Source organism: Salvelinus alpinus, chromosome 9 (assembly GCF_045679555.1).
Source record: "Salvelinus alpinus chromosome 9, SLU_Salpinus.1, whole genome shotgun sequence".
NCBI classification, from domain to species: Eukaryota; Metazoa; Chordata; class Actinopteri; order Salmoniformes; family Salmonidae; genus Salvelinus; species Salvelinus alpinus.
The window spans coordinates 30,351,012-30,365,867 of NC_092094.1; the positions used below are offsets into that span (position 1 = coordinate 30,351,012).

Here is a 14,856-nt window from a genome sequence, read left to right on the forward strand (position 1 = left end):
GACATTGCAGCATTTTTCCATAGCTTGACATAATGACAAAGCTAACCTTCCATCTCTGTGTATAAGGTAAACCTGGGTCATCTGTCTGACTGTAATGAGTACTTCAGAGCCATGTCCCAGTCCAGTATGAGAGAGACCTCAGAGAGCCTGATTCTCCTGGACCACATTCCATTCTCAGTCTTCCACTCCCTCCTAGAATTCTGCTTCTGGAATGACTTCAGCGTTCCTCAGGAGAAGCTGGAAGAACACATCTAAGTGGGTATTATTCCTCATATATCATACTTCATTTTCTATTCATGGAAATTCATCTGGCCCAGGCTGGCACATCACACACAGCACCAGCAATTTATTGTTTGTAATGTTGTAATGTTTATAATCTTGCAATGCTCTCTTTCTGTCTGGCTCTGGAGGTGGGCAGCTACCTGCTGGCTGAGGCATTTGTCCTGTCGGGTGTTCTAACCCTAGACACCTGTCTGTCCTGCCTGGCTCTAGCCCAAGACATCTGCTGTACTGAGCTGGAGACGACTGTGTTCTTCTACCTCAGCAGACACCTGCTGGAGCTGCCTCACCTCACCAGGTGCAGCATGACATCCTGTACCCCCATTCCCCCCATACCTGTCCTCAATCAGCCTACTTGATGGGTTTCAAGTTCCACACCAATAAATAATCTTAAATTGCAAGGAGTGAACTCTCCTTTCAATTGAAAACTGTTTATTCATATTCTACATATTGTGAATGCATTGCCAGGTGTCTGCCGGCTGAACACAGGGCTGAACTGACCTCTCTGAGGTGGCAGGGTGAGCTCTGGCTCTGCAGCATGAGGAAGGAGAACCTGACCTCCTGGAACGACCCAGAAACAGAAGCCACCCGCCACCTCTTCACCCTGGATGGGTCAGAGGTCACCGGTGACTGGCATCCAATAACAGAGCTCCCCTTCATGGCTGATAAGTGGTGCTTTACTGCGGTGATTCTATTCAACTACCTCATCGGGGGCTACAGGCAATGGGCCAAGAGGGTCTGGGAGTTTAAAATGGCCTCCTTTAGGTACAACCCCTTCATAGCACGCAATGGCCACATCAAGCTTGTGGCTCTACAAATGTCTAACTTTTGCCTGTACACATATAAGTACATTTTTTATACAAAAAGCATTACAAGAATATTGATGTCTTGATTTTGTCCAAAGCAACAGCAAAATCAGGTAAATTGATAAAACACACATTCTTTAACCTCAATGTCAACTTGTTTGGACATCGCATTGTGGTTTTTAGCTGTATGCATGATGTATTTTGGATGTTTTCAGTCTATTTTGAACACTTTCAGACAATGCGATTAATCACGATAACAAAAAAATGTGTGGACTAAAATTACAAATTGTGAACTCGAGTTGAACTAACTGTCCAACCATAGGTGTGTGTGTGTGTGTGTGTGTGTGTGTGTGTGTGTGTGTGTGTGTGTGTGTGTGTGTGTGTGTGTGTGTGTGTGTGTGTGTGTGTGTGTTCTGCTGCAGGTTTTTTGTCTCCTTCCTGCCTCTGACTGACTTTCAGTTCACCCTGTTCCTGTCCCATGACCTCCCTCTGGCCACCAGCCTGGGCCTCTGTCTCTATGTCCTGGGGAACATCCAGAGGACTGGAGAAAAGCTGCTACTACAGTATGACTCCAGGCAAGGTCAAACAGTCTTGTCTCAATCCAGGTAGTGAGTGGACTTGTTTATTTCAACCTTACATGTTGGTCAATTGCAAGCTGCAGTCTAATGAATAACAGCCTTGAACCACCTAACACACACACATGCACACACGTTCGTACGTGCACACACACACACACACACTTCTGTTTTCTCCCTCTCTTTCCCAGACTTGTGGTCTGAGCTGCTCCCTACCCTAACCAAAGCCACTGTTGACCTTCCCAGTCTCTACTTCCTGGGCACCACCGACCGGCTGTTTGTGATTGGAGGAAATAACTCAGAGAATGTGGTGGCATCATTCTGTGTGGAGTCTGGGCAGTGGGGGCAGGTGAGCAACCAACTGAGTGTTATCTTGAATGAGATTAAGTTGTTTTAAATGCCATAGACCTATCTATCTAATCCTCCCGTATCTGGTCCTAGGTGAAAGGGGCTGAGAAGGTGGCGTTAGCTGGACAGGGGACAGTGTTGGGTGATCAGGTGTACATGCCAGGTATAGAACACAGCACTGCTGTAATGCTGGATCATCACTCCCTCTCTCTCACTGTCCTCTCTCACTGTCCTCCCTCCTCTACCCATCTGCACCCGCTATGAAGCCCTACTTCAACTCTCCTTCTGACACAAACGTTCATCAATCAATCTGATTTGCCTTGGCTTGCTCTGTTTGGGGTTCAGGCCCAGATTTGTATTGAACGTATCTGGAAAAAGGCTGACTAATCATCAACGTGGGTCTTTGCTATATGAGGACTGTACCCGTTCTGTGTCAGCAACAATAAGCCTTGCCATGCTTTTACTCTGCCTTTAATGATAACTTGAACTAAAGTAGTCTAAAGGAGAAAACTCACCAGACGATTGTTGGTACAGTAGGGGGTCGTTTGTTTGCCATTCGTTCGCTTGGTGACGGCGCGTTGTGTAATATCATACGTATATAAAAAAATATTTTCTCCCGTTTCTACATATTGAATCGGTTTGGCTCGATTTGCAAATTACGTCCGGCACTCTGTTCAGAGGTGCTAAGTACTCTCAGCCGGCAGACAATACTACCGATCTGTACGTGCGTTAATTCTCTGCCCAGAGGAGGATGGGCTCACGATCTCCTTTCCTTCCTTTTAAAGAATTCCTATGGAGTTTGCCTTTCCCACCGTTGCCTTTGTTTCCTCTTTTTGGGGTATTTACTTACTAATAAGTACTTTGTGACAAATGTGAAATAGAGGTTAAAGAGCAATAAAACATATTTGAAACATAAAGCCATTGATCTTAACTAATACCAGGACTCTTGGGTGTCTGACTAAAGCTTAAAGCCTGTCAGACCATGAGAAAAACAGTGAGTGAGGTATCCACAGGTGTAGTGACATAAAAACGGAACATGGTGGGTTATTACATGACATAGCCACTATAGATACACTGCTTACCGAGAGACAGAGAGATGAAACTTGCCTCAAAACATGCCTTATAACTATTGATTATTAATGCCCTGAATGAAACTTAATATATATGTAAATAGATTGATGAATCAACATAATGTATTTATAGGTGTACTCTGTAGGGGTTTGAACACTATGTGGTCAGCAGCCACGTGAGGTTACAGTCTAGCTCTAGATAGTGTCCAGTTACAGATAGAAAAGTCTGGGGGGGGCATAGGGGAAGTACAGAGAGAGGGGGGGGGGGGAGCATAGGGGATAGCATTGCTCTCAGTACCTGAGGAAAGCCAATTCAAGGGCATAGGAATCACACACAGAACACAGAGAGAGGTTCAGCCCCAGTCCAGAGGAATTCCACTGAGAGAAACCACAGTCAATGCCTTCTTCTGTTTCACTTCAGCAAGCTTGAATTGAATCCCTAAGCAAAAAGGTATGGAATTACTGAATGTTTGGTTTTTAGATTGCTATAATGTATAATTTCTTAAGCCACTGTAGCTGTCCATGACACACTAATGTATGTAATACTGTAGCCTAGTATAGTTAGATACCCTATGGATTTGTTGTTGGTGCTGGGTATAGTGCATTTCAGATGTTTGACAAACAAAGCAAGCCAAAAGTTAGTAATTGTGTAGGCTCCTTGTGCCACACAATATTTGTGTGTAAGAAGCTAGACAAATGTTTATTCATAGGAAGTCTGCATCATCATAATTAATTTGCTATTGTAAATGTTAGCTGAAGAGAATGATTCATGTCATTCTTCAGTTTATATTGTTAAAAAATGAAATTTGCTTAAATCTAGACTTGTAGGTGACTGGACACATAATATACAGCTATACTAGAGAAATATCAATTTGGCACTGTATTATCATGTATTATGGCACTGATAAAGCCTATTTATTGGAATATTTTTTTATGAATTCACCTTGCAAAATGTTTCATTATGTGGTTTGTGGTGTAGTAGACCTCACATGCTCTTCCTAGTCTGCAGTGTTTATATTTTTAAACCAGTCCTACATCTGAGCGCATGCCAGTAGCCTAGGCTATATCTGGCATTTCAACTTTGCCCCACTTAGCTGCTGGCCCGTCATATGACATGGAAAAAGAAATTCAAGCCCACTTTTCAGTCAACCGGGCCACAACATAAACAGACTTATGACCTCCACATACAGTTAGAAAATATTTAACAAATCACTGAAATTACAAGAGGGCCGGATTACCGAACGCGCACGCAGGGCATGTGCCACGGGGCCCCTGAGATGGCATATGAACACCTCATAAGCAATGGCAAAATGTGTAGAATTCCAGGAAATTAGCTTTAAAACTGCAACAACAACAAAAAAGGAGTAAATGTGGTAATGCAGCCCTGTTTCTCTCACCTAAAATTGATTAAGGGTTGACTTCATTCCCACATCCATCCATTAGCCTAAAGTTGGTTTGGTTTGATAATTGTGCAAGAGCCAACATTTGAAAATAAATTAACGTGTGTAAACAATTGAAGTTCAACGTCTCTGTCTATCTATCTCTCTTAACAGGGGCTTCAACGTCACCGGGATGGCGGAGGCACATCAGGCGGTTGGCTTCCAGTTCACCGTCACCCCAGACGGCATCGACCTCCACCTGAGCCGCGAGGTACTCAAACACATCTACCTGTCGGGAGTGACATCATGGATAAAGCGCGCCATAAGATTTAAGGTTTGTCTTCGAATGATTAAGTAGCCCTACAGTCATTACCAAACCTGAACCTGATAGCTAGTTTGGTTGTTGTTGCAGTCCAGCACTAAAACAACTGATTCAAGTTATTATTATGGCCTTGATTGAATCAGGTGTGTGTAGCCTAGTGCTTGGCTAGGACATAGGCTAGCACATCCAGGAATAGCCTTGTTGGTCTGTTTGTAGGCTAACTATCTAAATTAACATTGAATTATTTTATTTCAGAATGGGATATTGACAGGGGTCTACCCTGCCAGCCCATCCAGTTGGCTGATCGCGGTGATAGCCATCATGAGCACCATGTATGCCAGGATAGACCCATCACTGGGAATGATAGATACCATCAAGAGGACCCTACCTGTCAGGTCAGTGAGCAAATAACACAACGATGAAGAGGCATTGGGGAAGAGTGATGCATATTTTTTCAGATTAAGTATGTAACTGTGGGTATCTGTGGAAAGAATTTTCTGTTAAAGGACAATAAACATAATTTAGATGTGAGGTTCTCTCCTCTCTCCAGTGACTACATGACAGTGCAGACCCAGACAGTGCTGAGTGCCATCCTGTTTGCCACGGGCCTGTGGCTCTCTCTCATCCTCATGCTGAGGTACATTCTCAAGGCCCTTCTCTCCTACCATGCCTGGATCTTTGAGTCCCACGGCAAAATGAGCTTCTGCACCAAACTCTGGCTGGTACGTCTGTCAAATGTCTCTATTTCAATATAAACATGACCAAAAGAGCAGCTCACTTATAGTTCAGAATCAAGACAATATATTTTCTGAGCTCTTATTCTCATCCATGAGTATTTGATTATTATTACAATTAACCCAGTCATTGTGTTGTGTTTTTTCTCTTCAGAGTCTGGTGAAGATGTTCTCTGGGCGCAGACCTCTCCTCTACAGCTTCCAGGCCTCCCTACCCAGACTACCTGTGCCTAGCGTGGACGACACCATAACCAGGGTGAGAGAGAGGTGGTTATGTGTCTCATATGCTTAGATGAAATACAATAGGAAACTGATCACATTTGTTCAGGAGAGTGATGGACCAGGACCAGTGTAGAACCATATATGTACACTACATATCAGTATTATATCATATAATCGCTATGTGACCTTGCAGTACCTGGAATCAGTGCGCCCCCTGCTGGATGATGAGCAGTACAACCAGATGGAGGTGGTGGCCAATGACTTCAAGAGAGACGAGGCACCCAAACTCCAGAAATACCTCATCCTCAAATCCTGGTGGGCTACTAACTACGTACGTATTCTGAAGTGTGATGTCAGGTTACATGAAACGATAATGTGTTAACTTTATTTATTAAGTTGTTTTGGTGAGTGCTCTTTAAAACAAAGAATTAGTAGTTGAACAAATGATTGTAATAGATTATGTTTTACAGGTGAGTGATTGGTGGGAGGAGTACATCTACCTGAGAGGCAGGAGTCCCATCATGGTCAACAGTAACTTCTACGCCATGGTAAGACATGTCTATATGGGTACTCATACAGGGAACATGGCATTGCTTGAGATGTATCCAGTAACCTTTACCTAATGATGTATTTGATGATCTGCTTTAGGATCTGCTGTATGTGATTCCCACACACAGACAGGCAGCTCGGGCAGGGAATGTGGTTCACGCTATGCTGCAGTACCGACGCAAACTAGAGAGAGGAGAACATGCACCGGTAATGAGTACCCCTCTTTCTGTCTCTCTCACCCCCTCTTTGTACCCTTGAGAGTATTCAGGTCCCTCCCCCATTTCCCCTTTGGCCCTCGGCCCTCTCTCCAACCCCTAAATAACCCAGGTCATCTCCCTCCTTCTCTGTTAACCTAAACATCCTCCCACTGCCTTCGACTTGTTTCTGGTCTAGGGCATTTCCATTTCAAATGCCCCATGAGCACTAACATATGAAGTCCATAGGAACACATCAGATTTGGTGTCAAATGAAAGCTAAGAGTCTATTTTTTGAGAAATTAAGCCATATATACATTTTCCAACCATTTTCCCTGCTAAAAATTAGGAATAAGCAAAGGCTTAGATCTTTGGTCAAACTCATGGAAAATAGGTCCTAGAAAACATCTAGCAGAAAAAGTCTGCTTCTGTAACTTCTGTAAGTTTAATATATATTGTATTTCTGTGACCAAATACCCACATATCTTTGAGATAAAAAGAAAATATATATCTTATGAGGAGGGAGGATAATTTAAGTTCACAGAGGTAAAAAGTAAAGGTAGACCTACCAATTAGTTATAGTGTTTTTACTGATAACAATTTGGTTGATGATATATTAAGTGATTAAAACGTGTTATGTTACCATTATGTTATGTTACCACCAGCTGTTATTCCACTTCACTTACTGTAGGTCAATAACCAAAATAAAAATAAAAAAAATCAAGTGGTCATATCATAGCTGTCACCCCATTCTTTCTGCAAAGATCTTTGAATCATAATTCGGAGGAGATATTTAAGTTTTTGTCAGCATATTTTGGTGGGATTCCAGTAACAGCTAGTTTTCAGTTTTCCCCTCCCCACTCAGACCACTCCCAGACAGTCCTAGCGAAATTCCTGCTTGAGAAATTGCTCTGCCTTTTTGACCAAGCATAGTAAGGTTAATATTTTATTTTTATTTAACCAGGCAAGTTAGTTAAGAACAAATTCTTGTTTACAATGACAGCCTACCGGGGAACAGTGGGTTAACTGCCTTGTTCAGGGGCAGAACAACAGATTTTTACCTTGTCAGCTCGGGGATTCGATCCGGCAACCTTTCAGTTACTTGCCCAATGCTCTAACCACTAGGCTACCTACCGCCTAGTGGTTAGATTAAGGTACTTAAATGTTACCCAGAAAATATTTTTTATGGTGATAAAAATGGCTGCTTTGGACTTTTAAATGTAGTCCTTGTGCATAGAGTTGTATGGTTTGTTTATCTTTGCAGTCAATGGTTTTTGTTTGGCATACTCTCTCTCTAGTTGAGGGCTCTGGGGGTGTTGCCCATGTGTTCCTATCAGATGGAGAGGATGTTCAACACCACACGTATCCCTGGCATAGAGACAGGTGAGCACACTGCTGCCTTCTGGGGGCATAACACTATCAAACTATCACTGGGAGGTTGCATGAATCAATATGAACATGAGTTTGTGTCAGACACATCTTCTGACCATCTTAAACAAAAACTATCATTCAAGAGAAGTGTGCATTCCCCAACCCCTTATAATGTTCTATGTCCTCACCCCCTCTCCTACTCCTTGGTCCAGACTTTGTTCAGCACCTGAGTGACCGGAAGCACCTGGTGGTGTACCATAAGGGCCGCTTCTTTAAGGTGTGGCTGTACTACGGGGGACGTCACTTATGGCCCTCTGAGCTGGAGACTCAGTTCCAGAGGATCCTCGACGACACCACGGAGCCACAGCCTGGGGAACTCAAACTGGCTGCCCTCACAGCCGGAAACAGGTATACACACATATAGGCACGAAAGCGCAACCTCCCCTCCTTCCTCACACACATCAGAAATAAAATGTCCACCTCTTATCCTCTCCCAGAGTTCCTTGGGCGAGGGCTCGTCTGAAGTACTTCAGCCAGGGTGTTAACAAAGCCTCTCTGGAGGCCATCGAGACGTCAGCCTTCTTCCTCACCCTTGATGATGAGGCGCACGGTTACGACCCTGACAAGCTGAGATCATTGGACCTGTACGCCAAGTCCCTTCTGCATGGGAAGTGTTATGACAGGTGAGACAACTGGGAAGTGTTATGACAGGTGAGACAAACGGGATGTGTTATGACAGGTGAGACAAATGGGAAGTATTATGACAGGTGAGACAAACGGGAAGTGCTATGACAGATGAGACAAATGGGAAGTTCTATGACAGGTGAGACGAACGGGAAGTGCTATGACAGGTGAGAGACAAACGGGAGTGCTATGACAGGTGAGACAAACGGGAAGTGCTATGACAGATGAGACAAACGGGAAGTGTTATGACAGGTGAGACAAACGGAAAGTGCTATGACAGGTGAGACAAACGGGAAGTGTAATGACAAATGAGACAAACGGGAAGTGTTATGACAGGTGAGACAAATGGGAAGTATTATGACAGGTGAGACAAACGGGAAGTGCTATGACAGGTGAGACAAATGGGAAGTTCTATGACAGGTGAGATGAACGGGAAGTGCTATGACAGGTGAGATGAACGGGAAGTGCTATGACAGGTGAGACAAACGGGAGTGCTATGACAGGTGAGACAAACGGGAGTGCTATGACAGATGAGACAAACGGGAAGTGTTATGACAGGTGAGACAAACGGAAAGTGCTATGACAGGTGAGACAAACGGGAAGTGTAATGACAAATGAGACAAACAGGAAGTGCTATGACAAGTGAGACAAACAGGAAAGGCTGTGACAGATGAATCAAACGGGAAGTGCTATGACAAGTGAGACAAACGAGAAGTGCTATGACAGGTGAGACAAACGGGAAGTGTTATGACAGGTGAGACAAACGAGAAGTGCTATGACAGGTGAGACAAACGGGAAGTGTTATGACAGGTGAGACAAACTGGAAGTTCTATGACAGGTGAGACGAACGGGAAGTGCTATGACAGGTGAGACAAACGAGAAGTGCTATGACAGGTGAGACAAACGAGAAGTGCTATGACAGGTGAGACAAACGGGAAGTGTTATGACAGGTGAGACAAACTGGAAGTTCTATGACAGGTGAGACGAACGGGAAGTGCTATGACAGGTGAGAGACAAACGGGAAGTGCTATGACAGGTGAGACAAACGGGAAGTGTTATGACAGGTGAGACGGGACAGAAAAGAAGGAAAGATGCGTTGTAAAGTAGGCCTATTTCAGTGAGGATAGTTTAACGCTATATTGCTTTTCTGTGCACTGCCTTTATGATGTGTGTTTCAGTGTTTAGCCTGATATGCCTTCTCTCTCTCTCAGGTGGTTTGACAAATCCTTCACCCTGATCGCTTATAAGAATGGTAAACTGGGGGTCAATGCAGAACACTCGTGGGCAGATGCTCCCATTGTAGGACACATGTGGGAGGTAATGTTATTGATGGTCAGCCTCGTGGCAAAAAACAATTGGGGCCCCCCTATTTATGGCGAGGAGAAAAATTTGCAATTTATACCCATTTTCCATGTGGTGGAGAGACATTTCTGCAGTTTTAAAGCTAATTTCCCCAAATTCTACACATTTTGCCATGACTTATGTCATATTAATATGATATCTGAGTGAGAATGACTAACATAATCTATGTGGGCCTCCAGGAGGTCAGGGCCCCTGGGCACGTGCCCGGTCGGTATTCGGCCATGATTACTACAAGCTGGCTAAACTACCAATCAAAAAATGTGCATGGCTGTGTCAACTAATTGCACCTGGTGTTTTCTACTATTCTTAATCTGAACAGTAAGTTGATACCCTGTCTGAGTTCCTTTTTTGGGGTCGGGGGCCCCCTTGCGACCGCTTATGTCTGGAGCCGGCCCTGTTGATGGTGGATTAATGATGTATTACAAACATGTTATTCTAAAACACAATATATGACATGGTGTGATTCATTGGGAAGTGTGTTGTGTGAATCTAATGGTTGCTGTGCTGCTGTCTCTGTGTAGTACGTCCTAGCAACGGACTGCTTCCATCTGGGTTACACAGAGGAGGGGCACTGCAAAGGAGACATCAACAAGGGCCTGCCTCCCACCGCCAAACTACAATGGGACGTTCCATTGGAGGTATGGCTTCTAATGTGTTAGGGATCAAAAGTTGTAGCTTTAGTAAAGAGGAAAAGCTAGTTTAGTGTTGTGTTCAGTAGACCAGTCGGTAGTTTCTACGGGCTGTCTTGTGTCTTGTCTGAGCCTTTCTGGTGTCTGGTCTCTCCTCATCCCTCAGTGCCAGGAGGTCATTGAGGATTCCTACATGGTTGCCAAGGAGATAGCGGATGACGTGGACTTCCATGGCTGTCTGTTTGATGAGTTTGGGAAAGGCCTGATCAAGAAGAGTAGGACCAGTCCTGATGCCTTCATACAGCTAGCACTGCAGCTGGCTCATTTCAGGGTGTGTGTGTCAGTCATGAATAGACACCAGACAAACAATATCATGTCTCTAGCAAATAAACTGAATGTATTTGTTGTCTATGTATTGTAGGATAAGGGGGAGTTCTGTCTGACTTATGAGGCCTCGATGACCCGGATGTTCCGTGAGGGTAGGACAGAGACGGTTCGCTCCTGCACCATAGAGTCCACAGCCTTCGTCAGAGCCATGGAAGACAAGAACACTAAGGTGAGGACACACACCTTAAACACACACCTCTCTTACTGTGTACCTTTGTTAATCATTTCAGAGGAAATATAGAATGCACTAATGACAGCACAAGAGCAGTAACAGTCCCCTTTCACATACATGCTATGCATGCTAGATATAGATCATCAGATGTTTGACTATATCTGTGTTTAAACACAGTGTGGGTGCAGCACTGCAGGTGAGTAACCTTGTCTGTGGGAGTTACTGATAGACAGTGACATGATGTAACTCTGACAGTGAGGCTCAGGTCATTCTGACTCCGAGAACTAGGTGACCAGGACCCAAATGTCTGTTTATTGTACCTATCTAGCCAGAGGAGGGTGTCCTCTAGAGCAAGCATGACCAACCCTCCTTCTGGAGAGTTACTGGCTATGCACTTTTTGCTTTTGTTCCAGCCCTGCACTAACATACCTGATTAAGCTATTCAAGGTGCTGATGAACAGTTGATTAGTACAATCATGTATGTCTGAGTAGGGCTGGAGCAAAACCGTGCAAACCCAGTAGCTCTGCAGCTGGAGGACTGGCCACCACTGCACTATCTGTTGTGTTTTTTAGCTGGATCTAGGTTTTGATTGAATATCATCTGTTGTTGTCTCTGTGAGCAGAGCGCCCAGAGGTTGGACCTCTTCCGGAAGGCTGCAGACAAACACCAGAATATGTATCGTCTGGCCATGACAGGCTCTGGCATCGACAGACACCTCTTCTGTCTTTACATCATGTCCAAGTACCTCAACATCGACTCACCATTCCTCAAACAGGTCAGCTCGCTTCTGAGTGTTTGTGTAGTCAACACCATTATATGTGTTAAATTATACTTTGGCAGCCAAGTGATATGATATCAGAGATTTACACTTACCCATCTTCTCTATTGACCCCCCCTCCCTCCCTGTGTAGGTGTTGTCAGAGCCCTGGAGGTTGTCCACTAGTCAGACTCCTCAACAGCAGCTCAACATGGTCGACATCAACAAGTTCCCAAGATACGTGGGTGCAGGAGGGGGGTTTGGCCCTGTGAGTCTACCGCACGCACACAACACACACACACTTTAAGAAATTAGCTGGGACCAGATTACTACAGACTACTACCAATGTGTCTTCTGTTACTTCTTCTATGTCTGCTTCTTACTTCTATGTAGTCAGAGTTAGGGGTGATTGGTACTGTCTCTCCTGCACCCCCAGGTGGCTGATGACGGCTATGGCGTCTCTTACATCATTGTAGGAGAGAACCTCATCACATTCCACATCTCCAGCAAGTTCTCCAGCCCTGAGACGGTGAGACCATTGTGTCACACTACATGATGAAAAATAGAGTATATAGCACTTACATACTACCTTAATGACAATCTAGCTGGATCTTTATCAGGTCAAACAACTGTCTGTCTCTTTCTCTGTAGGACTCGTACCGCTTTGGACAGAACATTCGACAGGCCATGCTGGACATTCGTGCGCTATTCGACCAAAACGACAAGAAAGAGATGTGATGAGTAGACAGACTGAAAGGTCTTTATAGACTTCATACCACATTTTCATGCTCTGTGACATTACATTATTTCCAAAACGGAGGGTCACGACTAGTCTCTTCTGGGTAACGGCTTTAGAATGGGTCAAGTTATAGATCTTTTGGATATTTACTCAGTTAGCAGGAGGGAATTGTTTTGTGGAAATAAATATTTAATAAAGCATTTTGACTTTATTTCGCACTATCCCTTCTATAAAATGGCAGTGAATTTTTAACATAGTATTGAACCAATTTTGGCAAGAGCAATGAAGCACAAAATGCCTTGGTAGCCTTAAAGAACATTGATTCATATGATGTAGTAATGTAGGTTAAGGATAGGCAAGGCATCTGTTTAGTTCAGAGGCAGTTGTATTTTCATCTGATTGTAATATGTGTACACTTGTAAATAGCACTGTTTTGAGTATTTAAGTGTTGTAATATATAAGGTAGTATATCTGAATCTGTTATCTGAATCGTATGTACAGTTGAAGTCAGAGGTTTACATACACTTCTGTTGGAGTCATTAAAACTCATTTTTCAACCACTCCACACATTTATTGTTAACAAACTATAGTTTTGGCAAGTAATTTTTCCAACAATTGTTTACAGACAGATTATTTCACTTATAATTCACTGTTTCACAATTCCAGTGAGTCAGAAGTTTACATACACTAAGCTGACTGTGCCTTTAAACAGCTTGGAAAATTCCATAAAATTATGTCATGGCTTTAGAAGCTTCTGATAGGCTAATTGACATAATTTGAGTCAATTGGAGGTGTACTTGTGGATGTATTTCAAGGCCTACCTTCAAACTCAGTGCCTCTTTGCTTGACATCATGGGAAAATCAAAAGAAATCAGCCAAGACCTCAGAAAAAAAATTGTAGACCTCCACAAGTCTGGTTCATCCTTGGGAGCAATTTCCAAACGCCTGAAGGTACCACGTTCATCTGTACAAACAATAGTACGCAAGTATAAACACGATGGGACCACGCAGCCATCATACCGCTCAGGAAGGAGACGCATTTTGTCTCCAAGAGATGAACATACGTTGGTGCGAAAAGTGCAAATCAATCCCAGAACAACAGCAAAGGACCTTGTGAAGATTCTGGAGGAAACAGGTACAAAAATATCTATATCCACAGTAAAACGAGTCCTATATCGACATAACCTGAAAGGCCGCTCGGCAAGGAAGAAGCCACTGCTCCAAAACTGCCATAAAAAAAGCCAGACTGCGGTTTGCAACTGCACATGGGGACAAAGATTGTACTTTTTGGAGAAATGTCCTCTGGTCTGATGAAACAAAAATAGAACTGTTTGGCTGGTCACATAATGACCATCGTTATGTTTGGAGGAAAAAGGGGGAGGCTTGCAAGCCGAAGAACACCATCCCAACCGTGAAGCACGGGGGTGGCAGCATCATGTTGTGGGGTTGCTTTGCTGCAGGAGAGATTGGTGCACTTCACAAAATAGGTGGCATCATGAGGTAGAAAATGATGTGGATATATTGATGCAACATCAAGACATCAGTCAGGAAGTTAAAGCTTAGTCACAAATGGGTCTTACAAATGGACAATGACCCCAAGCATACTTCCAAAATTGTGGCAAAATGGTTTAAGGACAACAGAGTCAAGGTATTTGAGTGGCCAATACAAAGCCCTGACCTTAATCCTATAGAAAATTTGTGGGCAGAACTGAAAAAGCGTGTGCGAGCAAGGAGGCCTACAAACCTGACTCAGTTACACCAGCTCTGTCAGGAGGAATGGGCCAAAATTCACCCAACTTATTGTGGGAAGCTTGTGGAAGGCTACCCGAAACATTTGACCCAAGTTAAACAATTTAAAGGCAATGCTACCAAATACTAATTGTGTATATAAACGTTTGACCCACTGGGAATGTGATGATAGAAATAAAAGCTGAAATAAATAATTCTCTACTATTATTCTGACATTTCACATTCTTAAAATAAAGTGGCGATCCTAAGACAGGGCATTTTTATTAGGATTAAATGTCAGGAATTGTGAAAAACTGAGTTTAAATATATTTGGCTAAGGTGTATGTAAACTTAAGAATTCAACTGTATGTGTTGAGTATATTATAATAAAGGATATGTTGATTGTTTGTTTTACCTCTTCTTTGGACTTGAGGACACAGATAGAAATGTATACTCTCATACCTGAACTGTGTGGCCAACTACACCACGTACATTTCCAGTTGCCATGTATAGCAGAGGAATTACATTCTGGTGTGCAAAGTGCTTAG

The 14,856-nt window shown here is 43.5% G+C and overlaps 1 protein-coding gene and 1 pseudogene across 1 annotated transcript; both read left to right on the plus strand.

Annotated features, from left to right (window-relative positions):
• The first annotated feature begins 383 nt into the window (after nt 1–383).
• On the plus strand, nt 384–2,297 carry LOC139530941 (uncharacterized; annotated as a pseudogene).
• Nucleotides 2,298–3,374: 1,077 nt separating this feature from the next.
• On the plus strand, nt 3,375–14,715 carry LOC139584616 (carnitine O-palmitoyltransferase 1, liver isoform-like). Its single transcript, XM_071416665.1, has 19 exons — nt 3,375–3,529; nt 4,632–4,791; nt 5,035–5,174; nt 5,330–5,501; nt 5,668–5,769; nt 5,929–6,066; nt 6,206–6,283; nt 6,384–6,491; nt 7,777–7,861; nt 8,062–8,257; nt 8,347–8,532; nt 9,745–9,850; nt 10,417–10,533; nt 10,691–10,855; nt 10,946–11,080; nt 11,707–11,859; nt 11,996–12,109; nt 12,278–12,370; nt 12,493–14,715. Exons 2-19 carry the CDS (start codon nt 4,651–4,653, stop codon nt 12,577–12,579), a joined length of 2,316 nt encoding a protein of 771 aa, XP_071272766.1. The 5' UTR covers nt 3,375–3,529; nt 4,632–4,650; the 3' UTR covers nt 12,580–14,715.
• Nucleotides 14,716–14,856: the final 141 nt, after the last annotated feature.

Excerpts from the sequence above, each read along its gene's own strand:
- LOC139584616 (XM_071416665.1), top strand. The coding sequence starts at position 4,651 with ATGGCGGAGGCACATCAGGCGGTTGGCTTCCAGTTCACCGTCACCCCA. Across the intron at positions 5,502-5,667 it reads TCTGCACCAAACTCTGGCTG|AGTCTGGTGAAGATGTTCTC; the intron begins GTACGTCTGTCA and ends TTTTCTCTTCAG. Across the intron at positions 6,067-6,205 it reads CCTGGTGGGCTACTAACTAC|GTGAGTGATTGGTGGGAGGA; the intron begins GTACGTATTCTG and ends TATGTTTTACAG.